This window comes from Habropoda laboriosa, unplaced genomic scaffold, assembly GCF_001263275.1.
Source record: "Habropoda laboriosa isolate 0110345459 unplaced genomic scaffold, ASM126327v1 scaffold143, whole genome shotgun sequence".
NCBI lineage: Eukaryota > Metazoa > Arthropoda > Insecta > Hymenoptera > Apidae > Habropoda > Habropoda laboriosa.
Window position 1 is genome coordinate 3,658,467 of NW_017100404.1, and position 15,641 is coordinate 3,674,107.

The 15,641-nt window shown below is 34.7% G+C and overlaps 4 protein-coding genes across 4 annotated transcripts in view; 1 reads left to right on the forward strand and 3 right to left on the reverse strand.

The window, feature by feature from the left end:
* Positions 1-564: 564 nt before the first annotated feature.
* LOC108575376 (70 kDa peptidyl-prolyl isomerase-like) lies at positions 565-1,434 on the reverse strand. Its single transcript, XM_017938151.1, has one exon. It carries the CDS (start codon positions 1,432-1,434, stop codon positions 565-567), a length of 870 nt encoding a protein of 289 aa, XP_017793640.1.
* Positions 1,435-2,563: 1,129 nt separating this feature from the next.
* Positions 2,564-4,206, reverse strand: LOC108575366 (retinol dehydrogenase 13-like). Its single transcript, XM_017938139.1, has 6 exons — positions 4,130-4,206; positions 3,784-3,949; positions 3,535-3,643; positions 3,032-3,346; positions 2,729-2,936; positions 2,564-2,666 (listed from the first exon to the last, which is right to left on the reverse strand). The coding sequence occupies exons 1-6, from the start codon at positions 4,204-4,206 to the stop codon at positions 2,564-2,566; spliced, it is 978 nt and encodes a 325-aa protein (XP_017793628.1).
* Positions 4,207-5,009: 803 nt separating this feature from the next.
* Positions 5,010-6,205, forward strand: LOC108575375 (regulator of microtubule dynamics protein 1-like). The gene is made up of 4 exons (XM_017938150.1): positions 5,010-5,099; positions 5,243-5,440; positions 5,510-5,758; positions 5,858-6,205. Exons 1-4 carry the CDS (start codon positions 5,010-5,012, stop codon positions 6,203-6,205), a joined length of 885 nt encoding a protein of 294 aa, XP_017793639.1.
* Positions 6,206-9,146: 2,941 nt separating this feature from the next.
* Positions 9,147-15,641, reverse strand: part of LOC108575386 (protein Wnt-7b) — a 109,200-nt gene continuing 102,705 nt past the window's right edge. The window contains exons 3-8 of the mRNA XM_017938162.1: positions 14,149-14,263; positions 13,057-13,128; positions 12,824-12,911; positions 10,713-10,892; positions 9,816-10,131; positions 9,147-9,298 (exon numbers count right to left, since the gene is read on the reverse strand). Of these exons, the coding sequence (XP_017793651.1) occupies positions 9,147-9,298; positions 9,816-10,131; positions 10,713-10,892; positions 12,824-12,911; positions 13,057-13,128; positions 14,149-14,263 (923 nt within the window). The remainder of the gene's footprint in view (positions 9,299-9,815; positions 10,132-10,712; positions 10,893-12,823; positions 12,912-13,056; positions 13,129-14,148; positions 14,264-15,641) is intronic.

Consider the following 15,641-nt stretch of genomic DNA (forward strand, 5'->3'; position numbering starts at 1 on the left):
ATTTAAAACTAACTACTTTGGGGACATACACTAACTTGATGTATTGTATTTTATATTCGATTCAATTATAGGAAATGAAAAAATTTATTGCATTAATTATTACATATTCCCGTTTGAATGTTCGATTAATTTTCTAACATAATTTTAAGTGTAAAATATAATCTCTTTTGATAATAACAGTTTCGACATGCAAAAATAATTTTTAACAAATTTTGTTAAAATATTAATGTGATTGCTTGTGTTATTTGTAAATGAATGCAAAACAATGTCAATACAAACAAGGTTTATTGGTAAACAGTATGACTGTTTAATATAAACATATATTTGTAATGTGTAGATATCAATAATACATTTCAAATGTCCTTGGATAACAGTGTTATAAATTAATAATAATACGGTCGCATATAAATACAAAATTATATATTGTAGAAAATATTTTCCCTTGTAATTTTTAAATAATAAATCAATTGTAATGTAAATTATTGTGAACGAAAATAAACGTTTATTTTTTTACTCGTAAATTTTTTTGAAATTTCCTTTTTACAAACACAACAATACTATACTTTAGGTTTTAAACATCCTCTTTACCATATCTTCAAATTTTTTATTTGCTTCTTGTAATTTTGTATTATACATAAAGTATTGTTCTTTTATCATTTGATTATGTGGCTCTAAATTAACAGCACTTTTTAAATCCATGACAGCCTTTTCCAAATCTTTCAAATTTCCATGTGCTACTCCTCTTCTATATAATGCTTTGACATTATTACTTTCCTTATTTAGAATTTTACTACATAGAGAAATTGTGTGTTCATAATTTTTACGGCTCAATTGACATCCAGCCATATTGTTGTATAATACAAGTCTCAAGTTATCAATGTTACTTTGTAATTTTGCATCTAATTCTAGATCAGATATTGGTTCTAATGTGATGAGAATTTTACAAGCTTTACTAAATCTGTGAAATGCATCTACACATCTGTTTTCTTTAAATAACTGTACAGCTGTTTCCTTATACTTTAAAGCTAATAAATATTTTTCCTCGGGTGTCCATTCCCAAATTGGCTTATATGGTTGCATTTCAGTTAAAGTTATTTCAAACTTAATAATTAAACACATATCAATACCTTCTAACAATATATTTAATGTAATTAAGCTCTTTTCAAGCACCATCATCATTTCAATTACTCGCTCAATTTGACGATCTATTTCGCAATTTGCTTCACCTATAATTACTGTTTTTTCACCTACATTGTTTAAAATTTCCGAATTAAATTTTTCTTTCAAATCCTCTACAGACGCGTTGACAACATATATGTTCTCAACAATGACTTCACATTTGGCAGATTCGCTTGGTTTTTTAGAATACTGGCCAGACTTTATTACATCCTTTCTTACAATTCTATCTACCGATTCCCACGTTCGAAGTAACATATTTTATTTTGTCTGTAAAAAGAAATACAAATGAATATGCCAGTTGATTTTAACCTAGTAAGGTTAAATAATGTTAAACTATACGAGACTCGTATAATATATATCATATTGTAATATATATTAATAAATATACCGTCACTTAACCTTTACGTAGTACTTATTGCAAACTTCAAAAATCTAGCTGCTAAAGTGCATGCGCATTACTTTATTTGCTTTAATTTCAAATGAAATAACTGCAGGAAAGAAAAGAATGTCATCAAATAGTTTACTAATAATTAGTTTATAGTTCAGTTAATATAATATTACATAAAATAAATAACGAAAATTGTTAATATTTTACAAAATATATAATTTGTCAAAATTAAGTAGTGTTGTTCAGTGTCATCCGTATACTTTCATATGTAAAATAATAAAAATTGTGATAGGAAGCAACGTTATAATTTTTTAGAAAAAAATGTTATATTTTTAGAAAATGTTAAAATTTATTTGAAAAATATTCGACATCTTTGTTATGTGGCTTATTTTTACTTGAAGATCTTATTTGAACTCCGTAGTAATTACCGCGCAAAATATTTGAACTGCTTGCTTATTGTTAGTAGTAATTGTTCGGTACTTTCGTTCGGACGTGTGATTAGTTGAAAATTGGAAATTTGTGTATTTTTTTAGCTTTTTTACGCGTTTTCGTAGTTCTTGTGACTTTTATTCTGTGAAACATTTAAAGTGAACGCTAAATTTGACATAGAAGACAGTGTAATGTGATTTTATAAACAAAAAGGACATTCAGTAGGTTGCAAACGTATCAACGTGGAATATCGCAGTTGGGAAACGAAGGGCCGGTGAGTTACTATGTTAATACTTTGAATATTTGTACCTACATGTGTAGAAATGGAAAAATATACATAATACACATTTCTCGATAAAAATAATAGAATTAGTTTGTGTTTTACAAAAAAACAGTGACGCTACTTTTCATGACGCAATTTTTCATAAATTTCGATGTGATAAAGTACGAGGGTAATCACAAATAAAACAAATTAATATTAAAAATTTCAGAACAGCTTTTTATATAATACATTATTAAACAATTCATTGTAAGTTTTAAATAAGTTTCGTATAAGTTTACAACTATTTATACAACATTTAACCTCGTCCATTTTGCACTAACTTCCCACAGCCATCTTGCAATATCGTCATTTTTTGCATTTATAGTAAGATCGTGCGTTTTATTCTTCCTACAACAAAAGTACAAAGTATTTAATTACTATCATTTTTAGTTAAATATATTGAAACTTACTCGAAATAGGCTCCAGTTACATCTTTCACAGATGGATCTAATGCAAGAAATAAAATAGGCTGTGCTCCCCTCGTGGGTGGCTTAATAAATATCCATGTTATTGTATTTATAAGTATTCGACCTAAAAAATATTGAGCAAGGCCCATATGTCGCGTTATTCCTGTTCGCACAATACCAGGATGAACTGCATTTACTGTTACATCAGTACCTAAATGACATAAGAAAAATAATTGATTATTAACGGGCTTCTTTATTGAACCCTTTTATAAACAGAAGAACTACTTTGTACCAAAATAACCACACCTTTTAATTTATTTGCCAATTCTCTTGTAAATAAGATATTAGCTAATTTGCTCTGTGCATATGCTGCACTAGGTTCATAATCCTCTTGACTATTTAAATCCTTTAGGTTAATTTTTCCACGCTTGTGTGCAGCACTGGAAACATTTATAATTCTTGCTGGTGCAGAATCTTTTAAAACATCTAACAATAAATTTGTTAACAAAAAGTGTCCCATATGATTTACACCAAGCTGCATTTCAATTCCTTCTTCAGTATAGGTTTTAGGACATGACATTACTCCTGCATTATTTATAAGAATATGGAGTTTCTTGTGCTCTAGAATTGAAATAGAAAATGTAGTTTATATTATAGGTCTATTCCAAAACAATTTCATCATTTTAAAAGAAATTTGTTTCTTAATATATAAAAATTACACAGTTCATAGTTCCCTGTTAGTAATTATTAGTTTTATGTATATAATTAAAATATACCGTCAAATTGTTATGCAGAATATAATTACATACCTTTCTTAAATTCATTTACAAAATTTCTAATACTTGTTTGAGATGCTAAATCACATTTTCTACAATAAATATATTTATTCCTAGTTTCCATTACCATCTGAACACGTTCCTAAAACAGAGACAAGTATTGAAATAAAAGTTTCATCAATGCTAACATTATTATGAAATAACAATGATAAAATAATTAAAATTAACAATATCATTGTCAACTTAACACATTATATAAAATATCAGTATTAATAGCAATACAATTTCACATTTATCCATATCTCTGCAGGCCATTATAACTGTGGCTTCATGTTTGGCTAAATCAAGAGCTACTTCTCTACCAATTCCACTGTTTGCTCCTGTCACAATAACTATTTTATCCTTCATATGTTCATTTGTCTGATAAACAACTCCACCTAGATAATCTCTATAAATAATACAATGTATAAAGATAAAGATATAAAAATAATTCCACATTTATATACATTTTTTATATTTTATAGATATTTTCATTGTTAATATAAAATAAGTGATGCGTCATGCAATACTATATTAGAAACACAAATTACGAATAAACATTTTAACTGTAAAAATGTAAATACATTACTTTAGTAAGTAAACAGAACCGACAATAGTTATACCGGTTGTGTAATAGTAAAGAGGTTTTGGAAAAGCCCAACGCATTTTTAGAAATGTAATTAAAATTCAACCATAAATTATTACAAATTTTTAATTCACTTTCGATAAAACACCGCGAAATTTTTGTTGTTGAATTTATAAAATCAACTTCTTTATATAGTACGTATTTACATGTGCGTTTCTGATAGTAAATGATAAAACTGAATTTACAAGAGTTTCATCACGGAATAAATACATAGTAGATCTTGCAAAAATCATTTTTATTCGATGTATGGAAATGCTCCTTTGGTTTCGTCAACACCAGAAGCTTATGCCAACCTTAATTACAAAAATATCTCGATTTATATTTTGATCTTTAAGAATTAAATTATAAATTTTTAAGAAAAAGCATACACATACTAAATGTAATAATACGCATTTAATAAAATATAATTTGAATGGAAAGGTATATATTGTTTTCAACATATCAGATAATAATGTAACTAAACAGAGGCATATTGTATAAAATGCAATTAGTTTAAATTTTGAAACGACATATTATTTAAAAACGTATAATATATTTCAACCAGGTATAAAATTGTATATTTCACATTATTAATTGTATTAAATGTTTTGAGCAGAATGCAAATATCAGCGATAGATCAAATCGAAAATATCGAATTTTTAATATCGATATATGTAATTGCATGAGCAGGTTCTGTTTACGATGTTAAGTTTACATGTATTCTACCTTCTATTCTGACGTGGAACTTTTGCATTTATCTGTCAGAATTGTTTATTAGACAATTTTAAATATATTAAATATTGTAGGAATTTTTTATTTTATACTGTAAATACTATAATTTAATATGTCGCTAAGAAAAGTGTTATCTGTGACCAGAGATATAAAAATATTACAAAGAACATTTGTCCATAGAAGTTTTCAATTCTCACAAAAGGTTTGCAATTATATCTAAGCTCGAATAGTTTATTTTTTATTAATTTTCTGAAATTACATGGCATTTTTAAAGTTTATTGCAATCTAATTTGATAATATAACTAACATATTATACAGAAGGGTTTAATTAGAATTCATTAATAGAAAAGCAATCGGCGTACATTCACAACAAAATTATTTACCGTGTCTTCAATTACTGCAATGGGTATTTGGGGCCTCAGTAAAAAGAAAGGTGAAAATGAAACAGTTATAACTACAAAGGAACTTCTAATAGCAAAAGCTGATGCATTATATGATCAAGAAAAGTACCAAGAAATATATAAACTTTTGGCAAATTACAAAGTAATCATATTTTTATATTAGATTTAAATACATCGATAGATAAAATTATATAGCTATGAATTCTTATAGGATAGTGGAGATGTTGATATTATATGGCGTTTATGTAGAGCAATGTATAAAATGTCTAAGGCAGCCAATGAGGTAGATGGGAAAAAATTGATTTTCGAAGCTTACAGTTTCATATTGGAAGCCCTCAAAATAAAAGAGGATCATTGGGCTGCACACAAGTGGGCATCAATTCTTCTTAATTCTAAGACTCTTTATGAGGGAACAAGAGCACAAATAAAAGAATCATATAACATCAAAAAACATATGCTGGTACATGTTATATTATATACAGATTGAAATACTTTATTCAATAATATAGTATAAGATAATAAGGAATTGTTAGATTTACAAATGTATCTGATATTGCAGAGAGCAATAGAACTGAATCCAAAAGAACCAACACTTATGTATATGTTAGGGACCTGGTGTTATCAAGTTGCAGATTTAACATGGTATCAAAGAAAAATTGCATCAGTAATATTTGGGGAACCACCAGTTTCATCCTACGAAGAAGCATTAAAATATTTCGAAAATGCAGAAGAAATTGACCCCAATTTCTATAGTCAGAATTTACTGATGTTGGGAAAAACCTATTTAAAATTGAATCAAAAGGAATTAGCTTTGAAATATTTAAAACTGACCGCTGAATATTCCGCGCGAAATAAAGATGATCACGATGCCAAACAGGAGGCACAAAAATTGTTAAAAAACTTTTAAAATAGCTAGCACGAATGTAAGGTTTAAAGAAACCTTTAGTTGTAAGGATAAGATAAGCTGAAGCATTACTTTCTAAGTAAAAATGCAACATGACACATTTAAACTAATTTTTTTATACTGGTTTATACACATTTTCGTAACTGTATGTTTCTATTTTAAAATCGATAAGACTAATATTCATTCCCTTTATAGAGATTATTGCACTACTTCGTGCAATGTACGTGCAATAAAATATGAAAGCATAATAATTAAAACAAAGATACTATATATATATATATCTTATACTAATATAATTGTTGAAAGGTATCTGTGAGAGGGATGGTGAAAGACTGTATTTATAAGGAACGTTTTATATTGTTTTGTTATACTTAACACGTCTTACATATGTACACCATTACAACATTTATAATATATTTTCTATGTTTATACATATCAAGTGATTTTTAATATAAACACTTATCAAATACATCATACGTACTGCTAATTAAAAACAATTACAATTAACAGTAGTCCAAAGAACAACTTTGTAACATTTTCTCACATTTCTAGTACAATCTTCTAGAATAAGATTAAGAAGAACAACACATCTTAATTTAGTTGGTATAGCCTGCAATGTAACAGACGTAGTCGTGATATTATTATGAAAATACACAAAATATTCTTGGATCCTAGCAAATTCATCGATCGATTCCATCTTCTTCCTCGTTGACCACTTCTATCGTCCCGTTGTTTTCTTTTCGATTTACCGATCGGCGAAATCTAGCCTGCAGTTGCATTTCCGCGAGCCTCTGTATGTGCGGTTGGGTTCGCATATGCTGCGTTATCGACTGGTTTCTGGTCATCTGATTGAACAGAACGTTCCGGTGGATGGTAAAATGGGTCCTGTGCATTCCACACGGGCAAAGACAGAACAGTAAAACGTGATTCGGCGGTAATGCCAGCAACGGCGTTGGCACGATACGATACTCGGTCGGTCCGTAATGACAATGATTCTGCATACCCGGAATCATTGCTGACATAACCGTAACGCAAAATCTGAAATAAAGAGGGCACGATAGATATAAAAATTTCTTTTAAAAAAATTTAAATATACGTGACAATTATATAGACACGTGTCGGTATTTCAAACACAGAATTCTTAACCCTTGAATACTAACATTAATACACCCTATGTGAATTATGAAAATATGAAAAATATGAAAATAAAAATTTCTTGGACCACTTGAACCAATTATTCAATCTAACGATATTTTTCAAACGAAAATATAAAAAAGGACTTCTCGAACCACTGGGTATTCCCCACGTTAGTGTCCTACCGTCGATAAAGAGTATTTCAACAATGCACTCACCGTTTCAACCGCGATCAAATTAGCTGCTCAGAAGTATCCACTCTCCGAAACGCGCTGTTTCGCGTTACCACCGAAAATAATATCCCCAAGTGGTTCGCCATCTTATATAGTGCCCAGGTCAATCATTGCCGACGTTTGGTACACCGTGTATACGGCCCGTTTACCTGGGTCACAAGTCTCATAAAAATTATCTCGCCCCCTCTATTCTTTCCAGCCAAATACCTGACTCACTTTCGCCCTCATTAATCCTTCTGTCTCCAGCTTACGCGTCGTTCGTCACGCGCATATACACTTTATGGTCGTTTCCCCAACCGGAGGGAGCACGCGGTCGCGAGAAAAGGGGGTGAATAATAACGACTCAGCTCGGGGAAAAGGAAAGAAAAAGAAAAAAGAAGAATGCGATTCTAATTTATTAGTCGTCGAGTAGAAAGCGAATACACTGCTTACCTTTATAATTTAAACGCTCTTTAATAAATAATAATTTACGTGTTACTTCTATCTAAGCCTGTATACCACACTGGGCTCTGTTAGAACAGTAATCGTCTCGAGCGATAGTTTTTTATACGTGTAAATGCACACATTGATAGGAGTTCGTTAACGTTTATTAGCTACCTTACGGACCTCTATACTCCAAGTGTATGTTTTCCTTTTCTCATATCTATACGAACGAACTGATATTATACTTTATACAGAGAATTACATAGCGAAAGATCGAACGATACGTCGATCGTCGGTTCTCCTACGTCTTATCGTGTTATCGCTACTCGTATTCTCGACATTAAGTCCAGCTACTTACAAGCATCGTTTCGCTTTAAATATGCATTTCGTTACGCAGGAACGGGCTCGGTAGGGTTGAACGAGGGTGGGAACAATGAATCATAAAACGCTCCTTGGGAAACCCGAATGAAGGAGAGACGGGAGGTATACGTTTCGAAGCTATCGGAGGTTCGCGTATCTTATAATTACCCGTTCGTCGGCGACGAATCGTGTAACAGGTACCAAGGTAATATCGGTGTTACACGTCGTGCTTGAATTTTCATTCGATTCGACACCCTCGGGTTTACGAGGTAATTATCCTCGCTGGGAAATCAGCTACACCTTTGTCCGCCGTTTCTGAACTTCGCGACGCTCTAACAACTCGCTCGATCCTTCGAGAAGTTCTCCAATGGTGAATTAAAATTAGCTTAATCGTGAAAAGAATCCATTCAGCGTTGAATTCGTCTTTCTTACACTTCCAAAGTGATCACTCGAGCTTTTCTAATATCTCGAAGCTTTCACGTTTCGACGTAAGATCTCTACGATTACTATTATTTTTCGCCTACGTTAAACAACGAGAATTTGACAAAAAGCTCGCGGTGAAATCTGTTAATCTAGAGTCGATGTTATCAATCGCAAAGGGGAACGCTCGCTCTGTCGATCGTGGTTGTTGGAAGCGCGTTAACTTGGCAGAGAAACATCGCTTCGCGGCCTGATTATTTTCGGCTCGCGAGTGATATCTCGCGTGTTTGACCGATGCCGAGCAAATCTCTTCGCCGCTTGTTACATCTACACATGAAAATATTTACATCGGCGAGATCGCGAGTTCGAACAGTTTATTTGCACGTGTACTCCTCGGTACGCTCTGTGCACGTCTCGCAATGCACACGGCAGCACCAATGAAATTTGCATCTGCACTGCCACGTTCTTGTGAACTGGTGCGTGTTGTAGCCGCGGCCGCAGCACATCAGATCGCATCCATCGGTACCTGAAATATTAACGAGTTTTACGGTCGATCTTAAGCACCAGAGCTCGGTGGGCCTCGTAAAACTGGCCACCTAATTGTCTTCCTTAGATACGGGGTAGGAGGCAATTTTTATAAGCAATTTAAATGGTTTCAAACACAAATTTCTTCTTTTGTGTAGGAAAAATGAAAGGAAGTTTACGTTTGATTTAAAATTGGAGAGACCAAGGTACCATATTGTTACGCATGTTTAAAAATACATAAAGTGAAAAAAATATAAGTGACTTTGTCAAATAGAGAAAGAAATGTTTTCTTTCATTTTATTGGAAGAAATTTGGTGCAGAAATTTTGTATGCTACAGAGAACAGAAAGAGGTTCCATTTGTTTCATAGGAATTGCCATTAATTCGAGAAATAACATATTCTTTTTTAGGAAAATTTCAGCTCATCAAGCTGAATAATATTTTTCGAAAAGTAACGTATTCTTTTTTAGGTAAACTTGATTCGATTAAATTCGTCGAATGAAATTTAACATAATTCACCTTTGCTGGTGCGATTACAGTATCTGCCCTGCGTTCCGAGACTGCCTTGCGCCAAGTCTGGCTCGCAGTAATTAGGGGATGGCTGGAGGAAAACCAGCTCGCTTCTCTTTGGAATCCTCTTCTGTCCCACGCTCGATCCACCGTTCGATTTCGTTCTCTTCAGCACCAAGTGTGGCCTTCTCGGTTTCGTGGCTTTCTTTGGAGGTTGCCGGTCGTGCCTTGTCTTGCCAACGTCGTTCGGTTTCCCCTGAGTCTTCGCGTCGTTCCCTAAAATCGGCACCATCTCTGCCGACGTCGAATGCAGCGTATCTAAACTCTGAAAGAACAGATAAATCGTTCGAAAAATTTGGAAAAAATCACAATTTAGCGATTGCAATCTCCGAAGCACCTCGATCGAATTTACTTTTCATACAGTATTCCTTCTTTTCTTCGAGTGTTCCAAAATATTCGTATAAAAGAACTTTCGTTATCAGAGAGGAAAAATTATAGTTTTACTATAACAGCTTTACCAATAAAATGGGAAAAAATGATTCAAGACTCAAAGCTAACTCGAAATAATACTTCAATCAACTAATCACCAAACTACAAATTACAAAACATTTCGCGTGAAAAAATCCCGAAAGAGAAAGTTCCGATCCATCAAGCCTGTTCAAAAACTGAAATTACCGCTCCCAGTGTAAGTATTCAGGATCCGCGACGCGTTAAAAGCAACACTCTCCTGTGAACAAATTGCTGTGCACATCGATTGCGCGTTAAACACTAGAAACACGCGTTATCCCCGTGTATCTCCTCAAACATCCTAAGAAAATATCCTCTCGAGATGCTGCGAGACGAGGCTGTAGCAATCCTGTTGCACGTCGTTGGATCGTCGTAGTGACCCACTTTTATGGAAATTACCTGCATAGTAGGGGGTGGCGGCGGTGTAATCGCTATCACGGGCCTGGCTCTGTAATACTTTTTCATCAGGGCATCGCCGATCTGACGAAAACTAGGCAAGGTTCGCCAGCAGGTTCTCACGGTGCAAGAGCCGGACACGCCGTGACATTTGCATTCCGTTTGCAGCAGCGCTTTAACTATCTGCAAAGAAACAATATTCACATAGTCCAGCCAGTGTCGATCGTGACGTCTGTTGCAACTTCAAATCTCTATCTTCTGTTCCAACGTTCGCAATCGACTGTCGGCCGAGCGCAATCGATGCCTACGTTAGCTCGTAAATCCGGTCGAACAGAGCTCTCCGCTGAGCGGTATCTACGATAGCGCGCCTTGTAATATATAATAATCACGTAATCCATCGCTCTTCGTGAAAAATTCTGCGGAGGGATATCGCGGATACCGGGGCAAAGGATGAATACTGAATTTACTTACAATTTTTTCGATCGCTGCTGGGCAAGAAGATTAGGGTAGTTGAGTCGTGAGTTAAGATTTTTATGCAATTTTCTTATTTTTACGCGGAGGAAACTGTTATTTTAACGAGGTGAGGAAGTTAGAAAGGACGACGAATCTTTGTGACGAGGATATTAAAGTTACTTGGAATTGTTTAGACCGTTATCGATAAGAAGATTAGAGTCGCGGCGGTTCGGTAGTATAATTTATGACGTTTTCATAAAGAAATTCACAAAAAGCGAATAAACATACCACGAAATTCCCAGTTTAAAATGCTGTGTGATTTTTTTCCTAATTATCGCGGACAATCCCGCATTTGTCCGGCGAGTTTTTGTGAATTTTCCAGAATTTCCAACTTCTAATTTATCTTAAAAATCACTGAAATTGATGGATCAGAGGATAAGGGGAATTCAAAGTGGATAAAGTGAGATAAATCGATCCCGTTCGATTTGCTTTCGCGAAATAAGAATGAAAATGAGAGACACACGACGGTAATGGAAAGGGTGAAACAGAACGGAGTAAAAAGAACTCACGCAAGTTCTATTATCAAGAGCGATAAAATCAATAAAGTCTCACATTTGCACCACGCACCCGTAATTTCCTGCCTGGAATTTTGTTATGTGGAGCAGCTACGCTATTATAACAGACGCCCTGTATAAATTCCACGAATGGAGGCTGTATTTATCAATTCTTAGCCGTTATTTGCCGGCCCGACCCTCTATACCTGTTATTACCGAAAGTAATCGATTTACGGTGTAATTCGAGGAAATCAGTAGGTGGAGAACGGCCGCATTACGGATTGCTCAAAAGCGCGAACCGAGCGATTTACAGGAAATTTCTGGAGACTAGGAAATCACTTGGAAACTCGTTAAGCACCCATTTCTACCTGACTAAATAGCTGAAAATTTGCACACTTCGCGGACTTTTGTTTCTGCAAGGTAATTGAATCGGTACAATCAGAAATATCACTAACTTTTCATAATCAACGATTAATTATTTCTCCAAAATTTGACGACAATTATATTTCTCATAATTTTCGTGAAATATTTTCAACAATGCTGTGGTTGTATAACACGTGATAATAAGTTCAATAGCAATATATTTTATAAACTATAAACACACGTAAAAAGGAATAATGATAATCTGATCGTGATACGTGAATTCTCACGTACTCTCTGATATCAATAACAACGCGGTTCTCCTGTTTTAGGGGGTAGTTACCCTGTATGATCCGCTCGTTTTCCAAATCTCGAGACGATTCGACATACACGCTACATTCACGCCATCACTCACAACATATTATTCAACCAATTCCACAAATGCAACCAACGAAAAAGTAATACTAAAATTCACGAAAGATTGTCAAAGTTTACGATAACAACGAAGCTTCTTATCTTATCGACGAATTAATATTTAAGGCGGAGATATGAAATTTACATTTTAATTAGCACATTGTCTCCGTCGTTGTTTGAAATTCAGTAATACGAGGGTAAACGCGAATACGAAGTTTCAATTAAAATTGCGTGGGAAACAGCACGTGGCCGGTAACTAAATACACGCAATTCCGTACGTATGTTACACGTGTCAAAAGTAACGTCTCATTAATTGTGACTGGCGTTACTCACCTTCCGTCCAGCCTTATTATTATGAAGGTTCATCAGGCTCCTCGCGTCACCCTCGACCTCCCTCGCGTCCAGAAACCTACGCGCGAACCTAACATTAAATTATAATATTAAAATCCACGCGTGCATAACAACTGTCGTGACGTACACCGCGCCATGGAGGTTTTACACGCACGTGACACGTGCAAAAGGGAACCGACTGCGAATTCATTATGGATCAGGTTAACGATCCTTACCTCATCCCGTATGTGACGTCCGCGCTGCAACCGCCCCATTCCCACCCGTTCGGTGGCAACTCCTTTCTCGTCCTGCAAAAACGAACCCCGAAACGTTCGTGATTTATTAAGTTTGAAATTGAGCAGATTTACATGGAGGAATATTTCAGTGGGAGAGACGGGGAAGGACGAAATTTCAAACGACCGGTTTTTAAATTTGATACGTCATTATTTTTGTTATTATTATTATGTAAAGGCTGTTCCGGGTTTTCTTTTCTATGTTAAATCGACGATATCTGTATTTCTTTGGGGAAAATGTCATGTTTATTTCATAATTGGTGGTTTGACGGTGTGTCGATGAACCTTATTTCCGGGAATTTGAAGACATTGAAAATCTTTCTGTTATTGCAATTATCTTTTAACACGTTCGTCGCCACGTCACCCATATCTGGGTATGCTTCCGTGGGGGCACGGTTAACAAGTTAAATAGGATTTTACAAGTAATTTATAAAAATCCCATTTGTAACGCAAGAATTTAATGGAATATCACACTATATTATACTGTACATTCATTTATATTTAAAATAAAATACAACATTATACTACGTAGCATGGTTGAAACAGTTGGAACACATTTCTGGTGATTTTGGACAATTGGGACAATATGTTGGTCTTTTCCTGGCGTTCGAGAATTTGTCTCTTCTTCTGGTAACATAGAACGAAAATTCCAGCTAATCGCTCTGTTTACGTTACTTATATCGTTACAGCAAAGAAATGAAAAATTTTCTATCATGAAATTATCCTTCGAAATATTAGCAACAATTCCCAAATAACAATGTAACAATAAACATGAATTTTTCCAATTTTCTGAAAACAAGGATGAAATCGTCAAACAACCCAATATACCTGAAACGCATTAAGAAAGTATCGAAAATGGAGACTCGAGAGAATCTCCGCATCTTCGATCATTCCCAATCTCTCCTCTCGTCCTTAATCGAAAAGATCGACACGCCGATTCTCTAGGCGGACAAACACCAGAACAGTATACACTCGCGTGAATAAGCATCGTTTAACCAGGCCGAATGAAATAGAAAAGCAAAGGCGATAGTTTACCTTATGGTGGGCTCGCAACCGCAGGCGGTGATGTTGCCCCTGCTGCAAGCTGCGGTCACGGCGTACGTTACGCCCGCTGAACTTATTGCGTACGTGAAAGCTGCTTCCCTGCTTCCTGAAATAGATCAGTGAGAAATTTCCTGTTAGCTCTACCGTCGAAGCAGGTCTGTCCAGTTTTGTGCGGTAGGTAGGAAACGTGTATGTACAGGGATTTCCAGCTACGTGAAGAAAAAAAGAAGAGAGTATGTGACAGATAGGGTTACGATACAGAGAAACGTCGCGGAACAATGCCGCAAAGAATGAGGATTTTGTTGAAAGAGAGTGTTAATTGGAGGTGCTCCACAGCTGGCTCAGTTCTTTTGTGGTTTGGACACAGGATGTTGTGTAATCCTCGTTAACGTTTAATCTTAATCACTCCTTGGAAGTTTTTTCACATTTTATTTATTTACTTAACTCTTTGTTATGTGCACAGAGGAAAATGGTACGTGTTGCTGATAAGAGCAGGGTACAGTTAGAGGCTGTTGTAACCTAATGCAAGTATTGTAGTTTAGGTGAGAAAGAAAAAAGGGACGAAAACTGTAAGAAAATTGGAAATATGTATTTAGGTACGTATGGAGTGTCTGGTAAATCATAGAGTAACTGATAAGAAGGTGGTTCCTTTTAAAAAAATTAGTAGGTATGTATAGGGTGCCTGATTAATCGTAGTACAATTGATAAGGAGGTGGTTTCCTTTTTTAATATGTAAAAATTGTAGAATGGGGTTTTTCAATCTAGAAAGTTCCTTAATTTGGAAAATTAAGGAAGAAAAAATAAGAAAATATAGAGTGTCTGATAAATCATAGTGCAACCAAGAAAGAGGTTCCTTGCACGGTTTCCAGGAAAAATAACTTTGAACGTGAAATTGTAATACTATAGCTTTAATTTAAATCAGTTCAATGCAACGTTTAATTAGTAATCCTGAATATGTATTTCATAAAGTAGAACGAATCAATTACTTTCAGTAATAAACAATACTTACACAACTTGCAATATAAAAAAAAACAGTTTATTTAGTATTAAGAGTATTAGTATATAAAAGAATTACGGTTAAATAAAAGTATAAAAAAAAGAAAAATACGCAACCATAGTTAGAGGAAGAATAGAATCATAGAAAAAATAGGTCCATATCCCGAACACTTTACTATGCATAAATACCAAGCCAGTTTCCAGGACGACACACATTATTAAGTTCGAGGCGAAATTCGTTGGCGAGGCGCACGTTTTAATCCACGTCGCGCGATCCGATCTACTTCATTTCGTCGACAAGCATGATACATCAGCGGCGCAAAGCCCACACTGTCCCCTGGCGTTTCCGTCACGCTAATTTACAGCTATCCGACACACGTAGGGCCGCGTAAAGCGCGAGCACAATTAATTACCCGCGGAGCTCTTTCAGCTCGTTTGCCATTCTGAATGAGTTACCGCCGCGTTCCTTTCTTCCCGATGTGTTCCTT

Coding starts and splice junctions, on each gene's coding strand:
- LOC108575366 (XM_017938139.1), bottom strand. CDS start 4,206: ATGCGTTGGGCTTTTCCAAAACCTCTTTACTATTACACAACCGGTATA. Junction 3,950..4,129: donor GGTTCTGTTTACTTACTAAA/GTAATGTATTTA, acceptor TATTATTTATAG/AGATTATCTAGGTGGAGTTG. Junction 2,667..2,728: donor GTAACTGGAGCCTATTTCGA/GTAAGTTTCAAT, acceptor CTTTTGTTGTAG/GAAGAATAAAACGCACGATC.
- LOC108575375 (XM_017938150.1), top strand. CDS start 5,010: ATGTCGCTAAGAAAAGTGTTATCTGTGACCAGAGATATAAAAATATTA. Junction 5,100..5,242: donor GTTTTCAATTCTCACAAAAG/GTTTGCAATTAT, acceptor ATTCATTAATAG/AAAAGCAATCGGCGTACATT. Junction 5,441..5,509: donor AACTTTTGGCAAATTACAAA/GTAATCATATTT, acceptor GAATTCTTATAG/GATAGTGGAGATGTTGATAT.
- LOC108575376 (XM_017938151.1), bottom strand. CDS start 1,434: ATGTTACTTCGAACGTGGGAATCGGTAGATAGAATTGTAAGAAAGGAT.